The sequence below is a fragment of the Euprymna scolopes genome, chromosome 21 (genome assembly GCF_053919585.1).
Source record: "Euprymna scolopes isolate OS-2025 chromosome 21, ASM5391958v1, whole genome shotgun sequence".
In the NCBI taxonomy this organism is placed as follows: domain Eukaryota; kingdom Metazoa; phylum Mollusca; class Cephalopoda; order Sepiida; family Sepiolidae; genus Euprymna; species Euprymna scolopes.
In genome coordinates this window covers 64,183,588-64,206,211 of record NC_136502.1, presented here as the reverse complement: position 1 = coordinate 64,206,211, position 22,624 = coordinate 64,183,588, and the positions used below count along the sequence as shown (strand labels likewise).

At 28.1% G+C, this 22,624-nt stretch overlaps 1 protein-coding gene across 17 annotated transcripts in view; it reads left to right on the top strand.

The window, feature by feature from the left end:
- The window catches only part of LOC145242419 (P2X purinoceptor 4-like), a 691,075-nt gene that overhangs the window by 354,796 nt on the left and 313,655 nt on the right, over nt 1–22,624 (top strand). For all 17 annotated transcript variants that reach the window (XR_013862728.1, XM_080105461.1, XM_080105465.1 and 14 more), the window contains one exon: nt 12,902–12,974. Coding sequence is in view for 16 of the 17 variants with exons in the window: in XM_080105461.1 (XP_079961587.1) it covers nt 12,902–12,974 (73 nt within the window). In the remaining variant the exon portion in view is untranslated. The remainder of the gene's footprint in view (nt 1–12,901; nt 12,975–22,624) is intronic.

Below are 22,624 nucleotides of genomic sequence, written 5' to 3'. Positions count from 1 at the left end.
CTCCCAATCGATGCAAATTTCCAAATTCCATACACAAATCTAAAAAGACATATCAATGCATACACAACAAAGAAAAGGCAAACTTACTGGAATGAATATCCTAACAACAAACTACACGAAATTAAAAAACAGAACAAAGCTACTAAACAGAAAAGAAGTCAAACTAACAAGAATAAAAATAGGCCATACATATTTAACCCACTCATATATACTAAAAAAAGAAAGCCAACCCAACTGTATACCGTGTCAAACACCACTCACAATCAAACACATATTAATTGAATGCACTGATTTTACAACAGCAAGAAACCAATTCTACAAAGAAACAATATTAAAGAGTGATGTAATGGAATAACCTAACATCCCTTCCTAGATGAAATGAACTATAGATATATTGACCCTCTCACGTGACTGACAAAGAAGGAAAGAAGAAAATAAGAAAAGATGTCGAGGAACTCTTGTGTCACATGTATTCCCTTGTAAATAAATCCCTTTGTCTTTCACCCATAACCCCGTGTTTCTTGCTGTATTCTTATTTAAATACGGATATAACAAATCGTGATGAAGATTCCAATTCACAAAAAGGAAACTTTAAGCCAAAAAGATATTGGACAACAAATGGAAAAAAACTGCAGGGAAAAATTTAACTACTGAAAAAAAAGCTAAGACACAAAAAGTAAGTTTTTTCTTTTTAATTGAGTCTGTTACGGTCCTACTGACAAAAAAAAAAAAAGAAGACATTTCACAAAGCATTGAAAAGAACAATTTTCTTGGAAAAAACATTGTTTATTTCAAATTTATTTTTATTGCATAAGGAAAAGAACAATTTTTCTTGAAACAGAAGAAAGTTGTCTATTTCAAATTTCTTTTGTTTCATAAGATGAAAAAAATATGGTAGATAGGAATGCACGTATGTATGTTGCTGCTGTTGGTTCAGTGTCAATTTTGTGTGTGTAACCCCCTCCAAAAACTTTGTCTAGAAAAGAATATATATATTTTTTTGTAGTTTAAAAAAACCCAAAAACCTATTCAGTGAATTTATTTAATGTTTTGCGCAGGTACTGTTAATCTTTTGTTTTATTACTGTGTTTTAAAAAAAAAAGAAAAATTCTTCAACATGGAACAATTAGCCGAGTTTACAAAAACTATGTAGTTAGCACTGGCGGCACGACAAAGCCAGATGGAATTTTTACAAAAAGAACAGTTAAAACAAAATGAAGTATTAAAAACAATATTAATGAAACAAGAAGAAAAAAGGATTGCCGGTTCACTCTGGAAGGAATTTCAAATTCGCTGACAGATTTTTATATGAACCAACTAATGGCTTAACGTTTCCACCATATTATTGTAGATACGAAAATATTTTTTCCAAACGATGTCAGGCCTGGTCGGATGAAAAAAAAATGATTTTACTGTTGCAAAAACTGGGTTCGCATGAAAATACCAAGTATACCAATTTTATATTCCTAAGGAAACCCGAAGATATTTCTTTTAAAGAAACAATAGAAATTTTATTAAACATTTTCAGGGAGCCGGATAGCTTGTTTTGTACTTGTTATAGGTGATTAAATATTTCAAAACAAGATGATGAAAACTTTATCGCCTATGCTGGGAGAGTAAATGCCCAATACGAGTTATTTAAGTTGAAAGACCTAAAAGAGGACATGTTTAAGTGCTTGATATTTTTGCAAGGGTTAACATCCTCGAAGGATAAAGAGATTCGTTCTAGGATATTATCCATTATGAACAAAGACATAGAAAATACCTTACAGAAAGTTACTGAGGAATACCAGAAACTTAAATTTAAAACAGGATAATACTAGTATCGAAGAGAAAAATGTTGACAAAATACAAAGGGTAAAGTAAGGTGACCACTATGTAAAAAAGACATGTGGAGGAAAGAATCACTTCACAAAAGAGTGCTACTTCAAAAGCAAAATATGCCATAAGTGTGGGCGTAAAGGACACAAGTCAACAGTATGCAAAAAGGAGAAATACTGTAAGCCATTATAAAGATCATTGATTCTAAAAAAGAGTCCATGTATGGTAAAAAAGGAAATATATTGAAGTTAGAATTAATGGCTGGAAAGTAAACTGTCTTTGGAAGTAACATATCCTTAATTGATGAAACAACATGGAAGAAAATTGGTTCTCCAAAGCTGCAAAACACAAAGAAAATTGCCAGAGGAATGTCTGGAAATCGATTAAAATTTAAGGGTGAATTTTATACTAATTTGACCCTGAATGAAAACACGTTAAAAACTAAAATGTATGTGATACCCAGAAAAAATTCTAATCTATTCGGTATAGATTTGATGATACTTTTCAATTTATGGGAGAAACCAATGAACTCATTTTGCAAAAGAATAAATTTGACAGGATCTGAAAGTCCTAAACTGCCAGGAAAATTTGTTGGGGATTTTAAGAAGGATTTTAAAAATATATTTTCTGAAGGTCTGGGTTGCTGCACTAAAACGGAAGTGAAATTTGAAGTGAAACCGGTGTTCAAATACAAAAGGAAGGTTCCATATTCGACCTTAGAAACAATCGAGAAAGAATTAAATAGACTTGAAGAAATCAGAGTAATAAAAAAAGTGGATTCCTCTGAATGGGCATCACCTACAGTTTATGTGAAAAAGAAAAAGAAAAAAAATCAGGAGATTTTTCGACGGGACTGAATGATTGCTTAAAGAATCATAACTATCCACTCCCTACCCCTGAGGAAATATTTTCTAAGGTAAATGGAGGAAAAAGTTTCATAAAAATTGACTTGTCAGAAGCATATTTGCAGGTCAAAGTCCATGAAGATTGTTCTAAATACCTGACAATGAATACTCATAAAGGATTAAAATGATTGCCGTTTGGGTTGAAAGTAGCACCAAATTTATTCACACAAATTATGGATGCCATGCTAGCAGGCTTGGATTTTGCAATGGCTTATTTAGACGACATTTTGATAAGAAGCAAAAATGTTGAAGAACATAAAAACCATATTCGGAAGGTATTTGAGAAAATAGAAGACGACGGATTTAAAGTGACTCTCGAAAAATGTAATTTTGGTATGGACAAGATTGAATATTTGGAACAAATAATTGATTGGAAAGGTAGAAGACCTAACCCAAATAGGACAGAAGCAATTAGAGACATGCCTAGACCAGACAATGTAGTGAAGTTACAGTCATTCTTGGGTCTAGCAAACTACTATAATTCTTATATCCCAAATATGCACGAACTAAGAGCACCATTAAATGAATTATTGAAGAAGAATAAAAAAAATGGCTCTGGACAAAAGAATCTGAGGAAGCATTCCAAAAAATTAAAAGATGTTTGTTATCGGATCTAGCGTTAGCACATTATGATCCGAAAAAGGATGTAATTGTAGCGGCAGATGTGAGCGAATACGGTTTAGGAGCGGTGCTTCTACACAGAATGGAAGATGGATCTACTAAACCAATTTTTCATACCTCGAGGGTTTTATTACCTGCTGAAAGAAAGTACAGCCAGATGGAAAAAGAGGGTTTGGCAATTGTGTATGCCATGAGAAAGTTTCATAGATTCATTCATAGAAGATCTTTCGTCTTGGAAATGGACCATAAACCATTACTATCGATTTTTGGTTAAAAAAGGGATTCCTACTCATATGGCGAATATATTACAGAAATGGAGTATTATTTTGGCTCAATTACGATTTCAAAATGAAACACCTAGCATCTAGTAAAATTGTACATGCAGATGGTTTGTCGAGATTGATCCCCAGTAAAACTGAATTGGAAGAAACTGTTATAGCAGCACTAAAAGAAGAAAATGAACTAACAAATATATTAATAAATACTGTTAGGGAACTTCCTGTAACACTTGAGGAAATAAAGAAAGCAGCAAAAACAGATAAATATATTAACAAGAAAAAAAAAATAAGTGGGACAAGACGAAAAGAATAGAAAAGGATTAAAAGTGTTTCCATTTTCTATGTGTGATGAAACTCTGATGTACGCAGACAGTGGTAATGCCGCAAGTATTACAAAAGAAAATCCTAAAAGAATTCCACATGGGACTTCCTGGAATTTCCAGAATGAAGGCCCTAATGAGAGGATTCACATACTGGCCTGGAATGGATCAGGACATTGAGAAAATGGTGAAATTATGTAAAGGTTGCCATTTAGCCACGAGATCTCCCCCCCCATACGGATGCAACCTTGGCCTAAAACAGATGTATCCTGGACACACATCTATATCGATTATGCAGGGCCTCTGAAGGGATATTATTACCTAGTAATCGTAGATAGTATGTCAAAATGGTCAGAAATTTTTAAATACAAACACCCTACAGCGGCAAACACAATAAAAGCGCTGGACGAAGTATTTAGTTGGGTTGGAATTCCGAAAACAATTGTTAGTGATAATGGCACCATGTTCACAGGTCAGGAATTCAAGCACTACTGTGAAGCACTGGCCATTGAACACATTAGAACACCAACTTTAACCTTTGACCAAACAGACAAGCGGAAAGATTTGTCGATACTTTTAAACGAGCTTTAAAAAAGAATAATACCATCGACACAGAAGAAAAAAGCATTCAAAAATTCTTAGCAATATATAGGATAACACCAAATCCAAATCCAAATGCTAAATTATCCCCAGCTGAAATTATGTTTGCCAGGAAGTTACGTTTGGTATTCGACCGGTTAATCCCAAGAGAAAAATTAAAAGAAAGTATCAAGGATAATGTAAGGTACAAGACTTATAATAACGTGGATAAAGTTTTCTTCAAAAATTATCGGGCAGTGAAGAGTTTTTGGGAAGAAGGCATAATCTCAAGAAGAATTGGGAGAATGGTTTACATTATAAAAGGGCAGACTTTTTTCCACAAAAAACATTAACCAACTGAGACCCTGATACATAGAAACAGTTAGAAACCAAGAGTTACCAATGGAAGTGCTATATGATACTTTCCATATACAACCTCCAAACAAGGAAGTACCAGTAACTCAGAAATCCAGTCACTCTCCAAAAGTAAAAAATCGGCAAACATAAATGGTGAGGAGAAGTAAAAGGAAAAGGACCGAATTTTTTCGACAAAGTCTAAAAAGGAAAAAATCGTAGAAGCAAAATTCTATGGAAGAATTTAGCTTGGGAGGAAGGTGATGTAATGGAATAACCTAACATCCCTTCATAGATGAAATGAACTATAGATATATTGACCCTCTCACGTGACTGAGAGAGAAGGAAAAAAGACAGAAAGAGAATAAGACAAGATGCTGAGTAACTCTTATGTCACACGTATTCCCTTGTAAATAAGCTTCTTTGTCTTTCACCGATAATACTGTATTTCTTGCTGTATTCATATTTAAAGTAAGGTTATAACAAAGAGTTATTCGATAAAAACAATCCTGACATCATACTCTCATATCTTAAAAAAATTGGCCTTTATAACAAAATTTAAAAAGAACCCTTTATACAACAGCTCCCTAAACCCATAAACACTCGGTATAAAATAACCCAAAGGGTTGGCATGCCATATAACCCAACAAAACAAACAAATAATCTTTAGTAGTTGTACAGTCGATTGGCCACCCTGACCCTCTGCAACACTGTAATACTTTAAAAATAACATGTATCAATTAAAAGAAGTTAGAAAAATCAAAGTTGATTTTAATATATTTCGAACTATAATCTAATTACTAGGACTGTTTAAAAATTAATATATTACAAGATTTCTTTGGTACTGTGGTAGATAAACATCTTTTGCTAATTCTCCTTGCTTTTCCAAAATATGAAATTCTACCTTTTTAGGCAATTACATATGAACACTCTGAGAACTTAGTAGAAAGAAAAAAATAAAAACAATTATTTTACAATTTAACATAAAATAATCCCCAATTTCATGGCCATTCTAGTGTTAACTATTTCATTCTATAGGAGATAAATGATGTAGGTAAAAGGCCTTTATTTGCAAACTGTTATCCTCATCTTCATAGTTGATGTTGTTTCACAATGTTTTGGCCAACTATTTCTCTGGCCTTCATCAGGTGGTTAATAGCGATGGGAGAGAAATGTTGAGTATCTTAACTGTATTTTCTGTAATTACTGCTTTCCATAGTTAAGAAAGCTACAAAAGTACCAAATAACTTTTGGGTAAATATAGGAAGTGAATAAAAGGAAAGAAAATTACCTGTAAATCATGGTGCATAACACAGCAACAAATTTAACCATCCTCGACAAGCACCTACAAGCTTTAACAAGTTGTCAATTATTGTCAACAAAAAAGTTACTAGTAGATGAAATGAGTTGCAGGACTTATGGCGTGAAATGCATCGTTGGAAAGTGATCCTTTCTCACCAATGATTTTGCCTGGAAGTGCACAAATGCATAATGCTAAAAATAGACCATGTTGTGAACTGATACATTCTTCAAACAATCTTGCCTGAAAATCGGCCAAATTATAAAGATAAGACACGAGATGGCCACAAAGAAAAACATAATGAGAGAATGTGGGCTGGGCTCTGGACACACCTTTGCAGAGGAGTTTTATGAAAGACATCTGCCGGGATTATTTCCTTAGGAATCCTTGGCAAATCAGAAACCCCAGGGTATATGGTGAAAATAGACAAAAACATAATGTTGGCAGACTTGTCACACTATTCTGGGTCTTCAGTGGATATGATCCTGCCAAGAAGGAAGGTTTCTTGCTTACTGTACCAAATTGCAATGCTAAAATCCTCCTTCTTATAATAAAAAAAATATATTCTGGCAGGAACCACAGTCGTATCAGACTGTTGGAAGGCATACAACAAAGTAGGAGAAAGGTTTCATTTCCTATTGGTGAATCACAGCCTGCATTTCGAAGATCCAAACATGAAGGCTACTACAAATCATGTGGAGTGGATGTAGGAGTCCAAACAATGCAACAAGAAAGAATGCAGAACCAGCTGGGAGCTTCTCGACAGCTATCTTTTTGACAAAAATTCAGAAATAATCCATTTGTCTTCATATTAAACCACATCGCAGAAAGCTTCCTGATTGAAGAGCTTCTTTTCATTTCCGCTACCTCTTCTAAGCCCTTTTACAATGGTCTGCCTTACAGTCTACTGAAAATATCCCTTCCTAATATAGTTTCCTCCTTAACAGAAAAATGATAAACTGCAATAAACGGTTGTCCATCCCACTCATCCACCTTACAAAAATGTCATGAAAGCAAAAAAAAAAAAAAAAATTGAAAAAAAATAATACATGTTACCATTTAGTCAAAAAACCTAAAGATGGAAAAATATTTTATTAATTATCTTCTATTAAAAAACAATAAAGAAAATAATTTTTCTTGCATTAAAAAAATTGTTTCATTTTTTGTCAAGAATAACTTTCAATCAAAGTAAAACAAAATAAAATGGTAGGTCATTGTTCTTTTTTATTTCTGCATTTTCTATTTATTTCTTACTAGTAGGGATACCTGGCATTGCCCAGGTGTTTGTCGGGTGTGTAGTAAGGAACCACAGGAGGAAATAAAAAAAGTGGCAGAAGAGGGGGGATCAAAACAACAGTAGGCAGTTTAGGTGGATAGAGGTGTTAAAAAAGAAAGTGGTAGTAGGCAGGCTCAAACCTTTTCTAAGGAGAAAAAAAACCCAAAAAGAAACGTAACGTCTTAGCCGATGGCTCTATCGCACAACTGGAAGTGGCGAGCATTGAATTAAAACATAGTCAATTGAAAGGCGACGAATACTTGTGAAAATGTTGATGAAAAAAACCGACCCCTCCTTTACAAAACGACTGAGTTGAGGGTGAAGGTATTAATGTTTTTGACCAATTTTTGATATTTGTCGTCCAAAAGATCGAATTTGAAAACGATATCAATCTGGTCAGGATCCGCCGTATGTGTCAAAAATTTTTGGCAGACATACAAACACATGCACACACACACACATACACACATTTTGCCTTTTATATATTAGACTGGGGGGGGGGGCCTGATATTGCCGGGTGTTTTGATGGTGTAATAAGGATCCTGGGAGATGGAAGAGGGGTGAGAACAACAGTAGGTAGAGGTGTTAAAAAAAAAAGTTGTTAGTAGGCAGGCTCGAACCTGTAACGCGAAGGAGAAAAAAAAAAAGTCTAACATCTTAGCCGATGTCTCCATGACCTGACAAGAACTAAAGAGCGTTGAAATTAAGTGTAGTCAATTGAGAAGAAGACGATGACTTGCTAAAATGGCGACGCAAAAATCAACCCCTCCTTGTACAAACGGCCGAGTTTAGGGTGAATTTTGGGCCAATTTTTCGAGATTTGTCATCAGAAGGATTGAGGTTTAAAATGATGCCAGTTTTGTCGAAAGTTTTTGCGAGACATACAAACACACACACATTTTTCCCTTTATATATTAGACTAGCGAGGGGTACCAAGCGTTGCCCGGGTGTTTGGAGGTGTATGTGGAAACTCCGGGGGTGGGAAAAAAAATGTTTTGGTAGGTAAGTATGAGGATCGAATCCGAACTGTTGAGTCAAAGTTGTAAATTAAAATGTGAAAAAAACAAAACATGTTACATTAACCATTGCCCCACCGCGAGATGCTAACGGAAACACGTTTGAATTTATTTAATTACTTGGATTTGGCAGGTGCCCGTTTTAATGAGTTAATGAGGTCAAGTTTGACTGCGGGATAGTATTTCATTTACTGCTGAACGCTGATGTTATAGGAAAAAGACTAACCCACATGCGGCGAGCGACAAATGTTGAATATTTATCTTCCCGAAATCGAGCAAATTAAATAGACAGGCGAGCTTCGTTGTTAACTCGGAGATATTACGATTTATATGTGATATAAACAGTTTTAAAAAGTTGTGAACCAACCAACCGCTTCTCTGAAAAAAGCCTTTTGTAGACATACAGAAAAAGCGAACACACATACATACATACACACATACATACATACATTTTCGCTTTTATATTTATAGAAGACTAGCGGGGGTGCCTAACGTAGCCCAGGTGTTAAAAAAAAAAAGGCTGGAACCCGTACCGTGAAGAAGGAAAAGAAGGTGAAAAAAAGAGTTGGTAAATAACTTGGGTGATGAAAGAAAAAAACTAGAGAGAGAGAAGTAGGATCAAACTTGAACTTTCTTGCTAACAATTAAGCCATAGTGTTAAGTGAATGAGTTACTAATTAAGTTAAGAATCACGCAGGTGCAGAAATGAACATTGTTTTTATAGCTGGCTGGAGGCCAGTTAAGCTTGCCATTTTCTGGCGATTTATTTATTTGTTTCCCTACTATGTTGGGGAAAACCAGCTTCCCCCAAAATGGGGGGACTCTGGAAGTATCCAAAAAAACAGCAATTGTCTGATATGAAGGGTTTCCTCCACATTGATCAAACCTAATTGCCCTAAAAACATCCTGGCCTGGATAACCAGGAGGCGCTTGTGTTTACTTTGATTAGGTTTGCTTTTATATGAAAAAGACAAAGAAACACTTGAAATGAGGGAATTTTTTAAAACTGATCAAAAGAAAGATACAATGTTTGTTTGCAAATCTGAGACACATTATCCTCTAGGAAGTATAAGGAAACTTCTCCTGGAATGTGACATGCGAGAAGCCTGAAGAAAAATGCCTTTTACTGACATACACGAACGCTCGCACCCATTTTACCTTTTATATAATAGATTAGTGAGGGTGCCCGGCATTGCCATGGTGTTTGTAGGTGATAAAAAAAAAAAGGCTGGAACCCGTACCGCAAAGAAGGAAAAGAAGGTGAAAAAAAGAATTAGTAATTAACTTTTGGTCAGGTGACGAAAGGCAAAATAAAAACAACTAAAAAATAGAGAGATGTCTTTCTCGCTAACCATTATGCCATTGCGGATAGCGAAATAAATGAGTTGGTAATAAAGTTAAGAATCATGCAGGCGCAGAAATGAACGTCTGGCTAGAAACCAGTTAAGCTTTCAGCTGCTTTCTGCCGTTTTATTTATTTGTTTCCCCATGATGTTGGGTATACCAGCTCCCCCCAAGAAGGGGGAACTCTGGAAGTATCCAAATGAATAGCAATTATCTGATATGAATGGTTTCCCCCACATTGATCAAACCTAATTGTCTTCAAAATGTCTTGGCCTGGAAGGTCAGGCAGATGCCTTTGCTTCGATTAGTTTCGCTTTATACGAGAAAGACAAAGACACACTCGAAATGAGTAAATTTTTTCAAACTTGATCAAAATTAAGATAGAGACAAATTCGATCAAAATTAAGATAGACAATGTTCGATCTAGGAAGTATGAGGAAACTTCTCCCGGAATGTAACCGACACGAGAAGCCCGACAAAAAAGCCTTTCGGGGACACACACCCATGTGCACCCATTTTACCTTTTATATTATAGATCATTTTTTTTAAATTGTAATTCATATTTATTTTCTGTTTTGGTAGCACTTATGAGATTTGCTCAGCATAATCCAGCATTTTCTCTCAGGTTCCGGGCAAACCCGTGCAAATGCTTAGATATGTCCGGTTTGCAAACTGCACTAGTACCAATGACTGACTTGTTGATAAAGCAACGGAAGTAAATTCTTTTTTTTTTTAATGGACATCGCTTGAGACAAGAGTTACCAAGAATGAAAGATGATTATTACACAGTAGATGTGTATTGATCTTAGTCTTGAAAAAACAAGGTTGTACACAGGAGGAAAGCAGTCAAGAGGAAGAAAGTTCTACAACCTTGCAGTTCTTGGAAAGAATCTATTGGAATAAGAAGTTGTCTTATAATAAGGTATTGAAACAGCAAATTGATGGAGATCACTAGTTAAACAAGTAAAACAAGCAAGATCAAAGGGAATAGATCTGACAATTCTGAAGAACACATGCCATAATGGTATTTATAAAAAAAGACTGAGACTAGCAACATCACATATGTGAGAGAGAGGTTGGAGTGAAGAAGAAAGTGTAGGGCCAATAAAATTACAGATACGTTTCTGCATTTTATCAGGAATCTTCAAATGGGACAGAGATTCACCAGCTCAAATATGACAACAATACATGCTCTGATGATTGGTAGCAATAGAGAATAGCATCAGGTGTGAGGTAAAGGTTTAGAGAGAGAATCGATTTTATGAGAAACAAAAGGAGCAATAGATTTAATATTCATATATTAAATCTATTGCTCTTTCTGTTTTTCCAAGAAAAATTTGATAAGAAAGAAAGACTAAAATGTTTTAGAGTCGATTTCTCATAGAGAACAGAGCCATCCATAAAAATCTGAGAATGAAGAGGGACATACCTATGATTGAAAAAACAATAGCTGAGTCTTAACTCAGCTATTGTTTTTTTTAAACAAAACAAACCATTTCTTATATCCATAAATGAACTTGTGTCAACTTGTGGATTAGATTTAACTGATCTGAGAAAGTTAAGGGAGAAGAAATACCAGAATAGAGAATGGTATCATCAGATGTTAATTTTCTGAATGATATTCTTTGGAAATCATTGATATAGAGAAAAAAAACAGTGTTGGACCTAGAATAGAGGAAAACCGAGGGAAACCGACATTAATAGAAAAAGAAAATGAAGAGATACCATCCAGAATTACACGCAAGTTTTGGTCAAAAAAAAAAAAAAAGAAAAAGAACTCCAGAATGCCACACACCACGACTTTGAAATGTCAAACGTAATTAATTATCCACAAGACTTTATTTGTAGTGACTTGATGACTTTAATTTCTTAATCACATTATTTTGTGAAACATAAATCTTTTGAAAGTTCATTTTATTGTTTGACGTTAATGAAAATAAAGAACAAATAATAATGGGTAATTAATGTAGAAACTTCTTACTTAGACTTAGGAATTCCTGCTTCTTTCAACACATGGTAGTCAATGTGAACCAGATAATGTTTAAAAGTATAAAGTGGGTTTAGGTATTTATTTTTGCAAAAGTCAAGGGAAATAACTCATTACATGATTACTTCCTTTTAATGTTTAAAAATATCTACACTTTAACAGTTGAAAAAAGTATTAAAAAAGACCTGAATATATTTCTGCCAATAACATAGTGGAAGTAAAAAAGAAAAAAGACTGATCTGTCTACCATATTAATATATCAGACAGATATGCTATTTGTGTGTTATTTTGAAAATTGGGGAAGATAATTTTGTGTTAGATTATCTTAAAATTTCCTACGAGTTTAATTTCCTTCTCAATTCTGTTCTGCACACTTCTCCCTATACTGTCGAGATTAAATCTTCCTCTGAGCTCAACAGATCTAAGTTTGTTTTTAAGACTCACATCATATCATCCACATCTCATTTTTCTACATACAATGTAGATCTTCCATACAGCACACATACTTGATAAACTCTTCCTTTAGCTAACAGTAATTCTCTGATAGTTAATAATAGCAGCAGTTTGCTAGAAGAAGGTTAATTTTGTCCAATCTCACACAAATTACACATATTTAACTGATACCTGCTTGAAGAAGATTCTTCACTCTGTGTTGATTTGTGTTAGGCTCCAACTACAATAAAAAATGCATCAGTAAAATGTATCAGTTTCAATGAAATCTTTTCTGTTACAAGTTTTTTGAGCAGGTCAATCTGGACAAGATCGTACAAAAATATTAATACTCCACTTGCTTTTTATAAACTGTTCCTCTATGAATCGATGCCTCTATTCAGTCTCAAAAGACAAAGGATGCCCCTTGTAGGGGCAGCTGCACGTGTAATTGTGAGGCAGGAAGGGATGCGGAATCCCAAACCACACCTCTCTTGAATCAGCAGTTTGAGTTCAGTGTCTATGAATAATGCTAAAAACATCAGATTCTTATATTAAATAGAATGATTAAGAATAATTTTTACTTTTAGTTGACATTAAATAACCCACTGAGTTGTTGATATAACAAGCCAATTCAGTAATTCTTGTATATCTTTTTTATCTACTAATAGGCCATTTCTGCTGATGACGATTGTAAAACTGATAAAGATTGCCCACCAATGACTATGAAAGTAGGTGGAAATGGTATGTATATTTTGTGACTTGTTTTTTCCTTACATGACAGAAGTACGATAAGTTTTAAGAGAAGGAGAGAATGGATTTGTCTTGTGCTGACTAATTTACATTTTCTTTTTCTTTTTTTTCTTTTTTTAAGCATCTTTTAAAGGTTGCTTTGTTGACTAATTTCAATTTTCTTTTTCTTTCTTTTTTTTTTTTTAATTTAAAACATCTTTTAAAGGTTATTTTGTTGACTAATTTCAATTTTTTAAAAAAATTTTTTTCAATTTTAAACATCTTTTAAAGGTTATTTTTGCCGACTAATTTCAATTTACTTTCAATTTTCTTTAATTTAAAACATCTTTTAAAGGTTATTTTTGCCGACAAATTTCAATTTTCTTTTCATTTGTTTTCATTTTTTAATTTAAAACATATTTTAAAGGTTATTTTTGCCGACTAATTTCAATTTTCTTTCAATTTTCTTTAATTTACAACATATTTTAAAGGTTATTTTTGCCGACTAATTTCAATTTTCTTTCAATTTTCTTTAATTTAAAACATCTTTTAAAGGTTATTTTTGCCGACTAATTTCAATTTTCTTTTCATTTGTTTTCATTTTTTAATTTAAAACATATTTTAAAGGTTATTTTTGCCGACTAATTTCAATTTTCTTTCAATTTTCTTTAATTTACAACATATTTTAAAGGTTCTTTTTGCCGACTAATTTCAATTTTCTTCCAATTTTCTTTAATTTAAAACATCTTTTAAAAGTTACTTTTGCTGACTAATTTCAATTTCATTTTAATTCTCTTTTCATTTTTTAATTTAAAATATATTTTAAAAGTTACTTTTGCTGATTAATTCAAATTTTCTTTCAATTTTCTTTAATTTAAAACATCTTTTAAAGGTTATTTTTGCCGACTAATTCCAATTTTCTTTTCATTTGTTTTCATTTTTTAATTTAAAACATATTTTAAAGGTTATTTTTGCCGACTAATTTCAATTTTCTTTCAATTTTCTTTAATTTAAAACATCTTTTAAAAGTTACTTTTGCTGACTAATTTCAATTTCATTTTAATTCTCTTCTCATTTTTTAATTTAAAACATCTTTTAAAGGTTATGTTTGCCGACTAATTCAAATTTTCTTTTCATTTGTTTTCATTTCTTTAATTTAAAACATATTTTAAAGGTTATTTTTGCCGACTAATTTAAATTTTCTTTCATTTGTTTTCATTTTTTTTAATTTAAAACATATTTAAAGGTTATTTTTGCTGATTAATTTCAATTTTCTTTCAATTTTCTTTTATTTACAACATATTTTAAAGGTTATTTTTGGCGACTAATTTCAATTTTCTTTTCATTTGTTTTCATTTTTTTTAATTAAAAACATCTTTTAAAGGTTATTTTTGCCGACTAATTCCAATTTATTTTCATTTGTTTTCATTTTTTTAATTTAAAACATATTTTAAAGGTTATTTTTGCTGACTAATTTCAATTTTCTTTCAATTTTCTTTAATTTAAAACATCTTTTAAAGGTTATTTTTGCCGACTAATTTCAATTTTCTTTTCATTTGTTTTCATTTTTTAATTTAAAACATATTTTAAAGGTTATTTTTGCCGACTAATTTTCATTTTCTTTCAATTTTCTTTAATTTAAAACATCTTTTAAAAGTTACTTTTGCTGACTAATTTCAATTTCATTTTAATTCTCTTTTCATTTTTTAATTTAAAACATATTTTAAAGGTTATTTTTGCTGACTAATTTCAATTTTCTTTCAATTTTCTTTAATTTAAAACATCTTTTAAAGGTTATTTTTGCCGACTAATTTCAATTTTCTTTCAATTTTCTTTAATTTAAAACATCTTTTACAGGTTATTTTTGCCGACTAATTTCAATTTTCTTTCATTTGTTTTCATTTTTTTAATTTAAAACATATTTTAAAGGTTATTTTTGCCGACGAATTTCAATTTTCTTTCATTTGTGTTCGTTTTTTTAATTTAAAACATCTTTTAAAGGTTATTTTTGCCGACTAATTTCAATTTTCTTTCATTTGTTTTAATTTTTTTTATTCAAAACATCTTTTAAAGGTTATTTTTGCCGACTAATTCAAATTTTCTTTTAATTTGTTTTCATTTCTTTAATTTAAAACATCTTTTAAAGGTTATTTTTGCCGACTAATTTCAATTTTCTTACAATTTTCTTTAATTTAAAACATCTTTTAAAGGTTCTTTTTGCCGACTAATTCCAATTTTCTTTTCATTTGTTTTCATTTCTTTAATTTAAAACATATTTTAAAGGTTATTTTTGCCGACTAATTTAAATTTTCTTTCATTTGTTTTCATTTTTTTTAATTTAAAACATATTTAAAGGTTATTTTTGCTGATTAATTTCAATTTTCTTTCAATTTTCTTTTATTTACAACATATTTTAAAGGTTATTTTTGGCGACTAATTTCAATTTTCTTTTCATTTGTTTTCATTTTTTTTAATTTAAAACATCTTTTAAAGGTTATTTTTGCCGACTAATTCCAATTTATTTTCATTTGTTTTCATTTTTTTTATTTAAAACATATTTTAAAGGTTATTTTTGCTGACTAATTTCTATTTTCTTTCAATTTTCTTTAATTTAAAACATCTTTTAAAGGTTATTTTTGCCGACTAATTTCAATTTTCTTTCAATTTTCTTTAATTTAAAACATCTTTTAAAGGTTATTTTTACCGACTAATTTCAATTTTCTTTCATTTGTTTTCATTTTTTTTTAATTTAAAACATATTTTAAAGGTTATTTTTGCTGATTAATTTCAATTTTCTTTCAATTTTCTTTAATTTAAAACATCTTTTAAAGGTTATTTTTGCTGACTAATTTCCATTTTCTTTTCATTTTCTTTAATTTAAAACATCTTTTAAGGGGGTTTTTTGGCGACTAATTTCAATTTTCTTTCAATTTTCTTTAATTTAAAACATCTTTTAAAGGTTATTTTTGCCGACTAATTTTAATTTTCTTTCAATTTTCTTTAATTTAAAACATCTTTTAAAGGTTATTTTTGCCGACTAATTTCAATTTTCTTTCATTTGTTTTCATTTTTTTTTAATTTAAAACATATTTTAAAGGTTATTTTTGCTGATTAATTTCAATTTTCTTTCAATTTTCTTTAATTTAAAACATCTTTTAAAGGTTATTTTTGCTGACTAATTTCCATTTTCTTTTCATTTTCTTTAATTTAAAACATCTTTTAAGGGGGTTTTTTGGCGACTAATTTCAATTTTCTTTCAATTTTCTTTAATTTAAAACATCTTTTAAAGGTTATTTTTGCCGACTAATTTCAATTTTCTTTCAATTTTCTTTAATTTAAAACATCTTTTAAAAGTGACTTTTGCTGACTAATTTCAATTTCATTTTAATTCTCTTTTCATTTTTTAATTTAAAACATATTTTAAAAGTTACTTTTGCTGATTAATTTCAATTTTCTTTCAATTTTCTTTAATTTAAAACATCTTTTAAAGGTTATTTTGGCCGACTAATTTCCATTTTCTTTCATTTGTTTTCATTTTTTTTAATTTAAAACATATTTTAAAGGTTATTTTTGCCGATTAATTTCAATTTTCATTCAATTTTCTTTAATTTAAAACATCTTTAAAAGGTTATTTTTGCCGACTAATTTCAATTTTCTTTTCATTTGTTTTCATTTTTTGTAATTTAAAACATCTTTTAAAGGGTTTTTTTGCCGACTAATTCCAATTTTCTTTCATTTGTTTTCATTTTTTTAATTTTAAACATATTTTAAAGGTTATTTTTGCTGACTAATTTCAATTTTCTTTCAATTTTCTTTAATTTAAAACATCTTTTAAAGGTTATTTTTGCCGACTAATTTCAATTTTCTTTTAATTTTCTTTAATTTAAAACATCTTTTAAAGGTTATTTTTGCCGACTAATTTCAATTTTCTTTCAATTTTCTTTAATTTAAAACATCTTTTAAAGGTTATTTTTGCCGACTAATTTCAATTTTCTTTCATTTGTTTTCTTTTTTTTTAATTTAAAACATCTTTTAAAGGTTATTTTTGCCGACTAATTTCAATTTTCTTTCAATTTTCTTTAATTTAAAACATCTTTAAACGGTTATTTTTGCCGACTAATTTCAATTTTCTTTTCATTTGTTTTCATTTTTTGTAATTTAAAACATCTTTTATAGGTTATTTTTGCCGACTAATTCCAATTTTCTTTCATTTGTTTTCATTTTTTTAATTTAAAACATCTTTTAAAGGTTATTTTTGCTGACTAATTTCAATTTTCTTTCAATTTTCTTTAATTTAAAACATCTTTTAAAGGTTATTTTTGCCGACTAATTTCAATTTTCTTTCAATTTTCTTTAATTTAAAACATCTTTTAAAGGTTATTTTTGCCGACTAATTTCAATTTTCTTTCAATTTTCTTTAATTTAAAACATCTTTTAAAGGTTATTTTTGCCGACTAATTTCAATTTTCTTTCAATTTTCTTTAATTTAAAACATCTTTTAAAGGTTATTTTTGCCGACTAATTTCAATTTTCTTTCATTTGTTTTCATTTTTTTTAATTTAAAACATCTTTTAAAGGTTATTTTTGCCGACTAATTTCAATTTTCTTTCAATTTTCTTTAATTTAAAACATCTTTTAAAGGTTATTTTTGCCGACTAATTTCAATTTTCTTTTCATTTGTTTTCATTTTTTGTAATTTAAAACATCTTTTAAAGGTTATTTTTGCCGACTAATTCCAATTTTCTTTCATTTGTTTTCATTTTTTTAATTTAAAACATATTTTAAAGGTTATTTTTGCTGACTAATTTCAATTTTCTTTCAATTTTCTTTAATTTAAAACATCTTTAAAAGGTTATTTTTGCCGACTAATTTAAATTTTCTTTAATTTAAAACATCTTTTAAAAGTTACTTTTGCTGATTAATTTCAATTTCATTTTAATTCTCTTTTCATTTTTTAATTTAAAACATATCTTGAAAGTTACTTTTGCTGATTAATTTCAATTTTCTTTCAATTTTCTTTAATTTAAAACATCTTTAAAAGGTTATTTTTGCCGACTAATTTCAATTTTCCTAAAATTTTCTTTAATTTAAAACATCTTTTAAAGGTTATTTTTGCCGAATAATTTCAATTTTCTTTCAATTTTCTTTAATTTAAAACATCTTTTAAAGGTTATTTTTGCCGACTAATTTCAATTTTCTTTCAATTTTCTTGAATTTAAAACATCTTTAAAGGGTTATTTTTGCCGACTAATTTCAATTTTCTTTAATTTAAAACATCTTTTAAAAGTTACTTTTGCTGATTAATTTCAATTTCATTTTAATTCTCTTTTCATTTTTTTAATTTAAAACATATCTTAAAAGTTACTTTTGCTGATTAATTTCAATTTTCTTTAAATTTTCTTTAATTTAAAACATCTTTTAAAGGTTATTTTTGCCGACTAATTCAAATTTTCTTTTCATTTGTTTTTATTTCTTTAATTTAAAACATCTTTTAAAGGTTATTTTTGCCGACTAATTCCAATTTTCTTTTCATTTGTTTTCATTTTTTAATTTAAAACATATTTTAAAGGTTATTTTTCCCGACTAATTTCAATTGTCTTTCAATTTTCTTTAATTTACAACATATTTTAAAGGTTATTTTTGCCGACTAATTTCAATTTTCTTTCAATTTTCTTTAATTTAAAACATCTTTTAAAAGTTACTTTTGCTGACTAATTTCAATTTCATTTTAATTCTCTTTTCATTTTTTAATTTAAAACATCTTTTAAAAGTTACTTTTGCTGACTAATTTCAATTTCATTTTAATTCTCTTTTCATTTTTTAATTTAAAACATATTTTAAAAGTTACTTTTGCTGATTAATTTCAATTTTCTTTCAATTTTCTTTAATTGAAAACATCTTTTAAAGGTTATTTTTGCCGACTAATTTCAATTTTCTTTAATTTAAAACATATTTTAAAGGTTATTTTTGGCGACTAATTTACATTTTCTTTAAATTTTCTTTAATTTAAAACATCTTTTAAAGGTTATTTTTGCCGACTAATTCAAATTTTCTTTTCATTTGTTTTTATTTCTTTAATTTAAAACATCTTTTAAAGGTTATTTTTGCCGACTAATTCCAATTTTCTTTTCATTTGTTTTCATTTTTTAATTTAAAACATATTTTAAAGGTTATTTTTCCCGACTAATTTCAATTGTCTTTCAATTTTCTTTAATTTACAACATATTTTAAAGGTTATTTTTGCCGACTAATTTCAATTTTCTTTCAATTTTCTTTAATTTACAACATATTTTAAAGGTTATTTTTGCCGACTAATTTCAATTTTCTTTCAATTTTCTTTAATTTAAAACATCTTTTAAAGGTTATTTTTGCCGACTAATTTCAATTTTCTTTAATTTAAAACATCTTTTAAAGGTTATTTTTGCCGACTAATTTCAATTTTCTTTAATTAAAAACATCTTTTAAAGGTTATTTTTGCCGACTAATTTCAATTTTCTTTCAATTTTCTTTAATTAAAAACATCTTTTGAAGGTTTTTTTAGCCGACTAACTCCAATTTTCTTTTCATTTGTTTTCATTTCTTTAATTTAAAACATATTTTAAAGGTTATTTTTGCTTACTACTTTCAATTTTCTTTCAATTTTCTTTAATTTAAAACATCTTTTAAAGGTTATTTTTGGCGACTAATTTCAATTTTCTTTCAATTTTCTTTAATTTAAAACATCTTTTAAAGGTTATTTTTGCCGACTAATTCCAATTTTCTTTCATTTGTTTTCATTTTTTTAATTTAAAACATCTTTTAAAGGTTATTTTTGCCGACTAATTTCAATTTTCTTACAATTTTCTTTAATTTAAAACATCTTTTAAAGGTTATTTTTGCCGACTAATTTCAATTTTCTTTTCATTTGTTTTCATTTTTTGTAATTTAAAACATCTTTTAAAGGTTATTTTTGCCGACTAATTCCAATTTTCTTTCATTTGTTTTCATTTTTTTAATTTAAAACATATTTTAAAGGTTATTTTTGCTGACTAATTTCAATTTTCTTTCAATTTTCTTTAATTTAAAACATCTTTTAAAGGTTATTTTTGCCGACTAATTTCAATTTTCTTTCAATTTTCTTGAATTTAAAACATCTTTTAAAGGTTATTTTTGCCGACTAATTTCAATTTTCTTTCAATTTTCTTGAATTAAAACATCTTTAAAGGGTTATTTTTGCTGATTAATTTCAATTTTCTTTCAATTTTCTTTAATTTAAAACATCTTTAAAAGGTTATTTTTGCCGACTAATTTCAATTTTCCTAAAATTTTCTTTAATTTAAAACATCTTTTAAAGGTTATTTTTGCCGAATAATTTCAATTTTCTTTCAATTTTCTTTAATTTAAAACATCTTTTAAAGGTTATTTTTGCCGACTAATTTCAATTTTCTTTCAATTTTCTTGAATTTAAAACATCTTTAAAGGGTTATTTTTGCCGACTAATTTCAATTTTCTTTAATTTAACACATCTTTTAAAAGTTACTTTTGCTGATTAATTTCAATTTCATTTTAATTCTCTTTTCATTTTTTTAATTTAAAACATATCTTAAAAGTTACTTTTGCTGATTAATTTCAATTTTCTTTCAATTTTCTTTAATTTAAAACATCTTTTAAAGGTTATTTTTGCCGACTAATTTCAATTTTCTTTAATTTAAAACATATTTTAAAGGTTATTTTTGGCGACTAATTTCAATTTTCTTTCAATTTTCTTTAATTTAAAACATCTTTTACAGGTTCTTTTTGCCGACTAATTCAAATTTTCTTTTCATTTGTTTTTATTTCTTTAATTTAAAACATCTTTTAAAGGTTATTTTTGCCGACTAATTCCAATTTTCTTTTCATTTGTTTTCATTTTTTAATTTAAAACATATTTTAAAGGTTATTTTTCCCGACTAATTTCAATTGTCTTTCAATTTTCTTTAATTTACAACATATTTTAAAGGTTATTTTTGCCGACTAATTTCAATTTTCTTTCAATTTTCTTTAATTTAAAACATCTTTTAAAAGTTACTTTTGCTGACTAATTTCAATTTCATTTTAATTCTCTTTTCATTTTTTAATTTAAAACATCTTTTAAAAGTTACTTTTGCTGACTAATTTCAATTTCATTTTAATTCTCTTTTCATTTTTTAATTTAAAACATATTTTAAAAGTTACTTTTGCTGATTAATTTCAATTTTCTTTCAATTTTCTTTAATTTAAAACATCTTTTAAAGGTTATTTTTGCCGACTAATTTCAATTTTCTTTAATTTAAAACATATTTTAAAGGTTATTTTTGGCGACTAATTTCAATTTTCTTTCAATTTTCTTTAATTTAAAACATCTTTTACAGGTTATTTTTGCCGACTAATTCAAATTTTCTTTTCATTTGTTTTTATTTCTTTAATTTAAAACATCTTTTAAAGGTTATTTTTGCCGACTAATTCCAATTTTCTTTTCATTTGTTTTCATTTTTTAATTTAAAACATCTTTTAAAGGTTATTTTTCCCGACTAATTTCAATTGTCTTTCAATTTTCTTTAATTTACAACATATTTTAAAGGTTATTTTTGCTGACTAATTTCAATTTTCTTTACATTTTCTTTAATTTACAACATATTTTAAAGGTTATTTTTGCCGACTAATTTCAATTTTCTTTCAATTTTCTTTAATTTAAAAAATCTTTTAAAGGTTATTTTTGCCGACTAATTTCAATTTTCTTTAATTTAAAACATCTTTTAAAGGTTATTTTTGCCGACTAATTTCAATTTTCTTTAATTTAAAACATCTTTTAAAGGTTATTTTTGCCGACTAATTTCAATTTTCTTTCAATTTTCTTTAATTTAAAACATCTTTTAAAGGTTATTTTTGCCGACTAATTTCAATTTTCTTTTCATTTGTTTTCATTTTTTGTAATTTAAAACATCTTTTAAAGGTTATTTTTGCCGACTAATTCCAATTTTCTTTCATTTGTTTTCATTTTTTTAATTTAAAACATATTTTAAAGGTTATTTTTGCTGACTAATTTCAATTTTCTTTCAATTTTCTTTAATTTAAAACATCTTTTAAAGGTTATTTTTGCCGACTAATTTCAATTTTCTTTTCATTTGTTTTCATTTTTTTTAATTTAAAACATCTTTTAAAGGTTATTTTTGCCGACTAATTCCAATTTTCTTTCATTTGTTTGGATTTTTTGTAATTTAAAACATCTTTTAAAGGTTATTTTTGCTGACTAATTTCAATTTTCTTTCAATTTTCTTTCATTTAAAACATCTTTTAAAGGTTATTTTTGCCGACTAATTTCAATTTTCTTTCAATTTTCTTTAATTTAAAACATCTTTTAAAGGTTATTTTTACCGACTAATTTCAATTTTCTTTCATTTGTTTTCATTTTTTTTTTAAAACATATGTTAAAGGTTATTTTTGCTGATTAATTTCAATTTTCTTTCAATTTTCTTTAATTTAAAACATCTTTTAAAGGTTATTTTTGCCGACTAATTTCAATTTTCTTTCAATTTTCTTTAATTTAAAACATCTTTTAAAGGTTATTTTTGCCGACTAATTTCAATTTTCTTTCATTTGTTATCATTTTTTTTAATTTAAAACATATTTTAAAGGTTATTTTTGCCGACTAATTTCAATTTTCT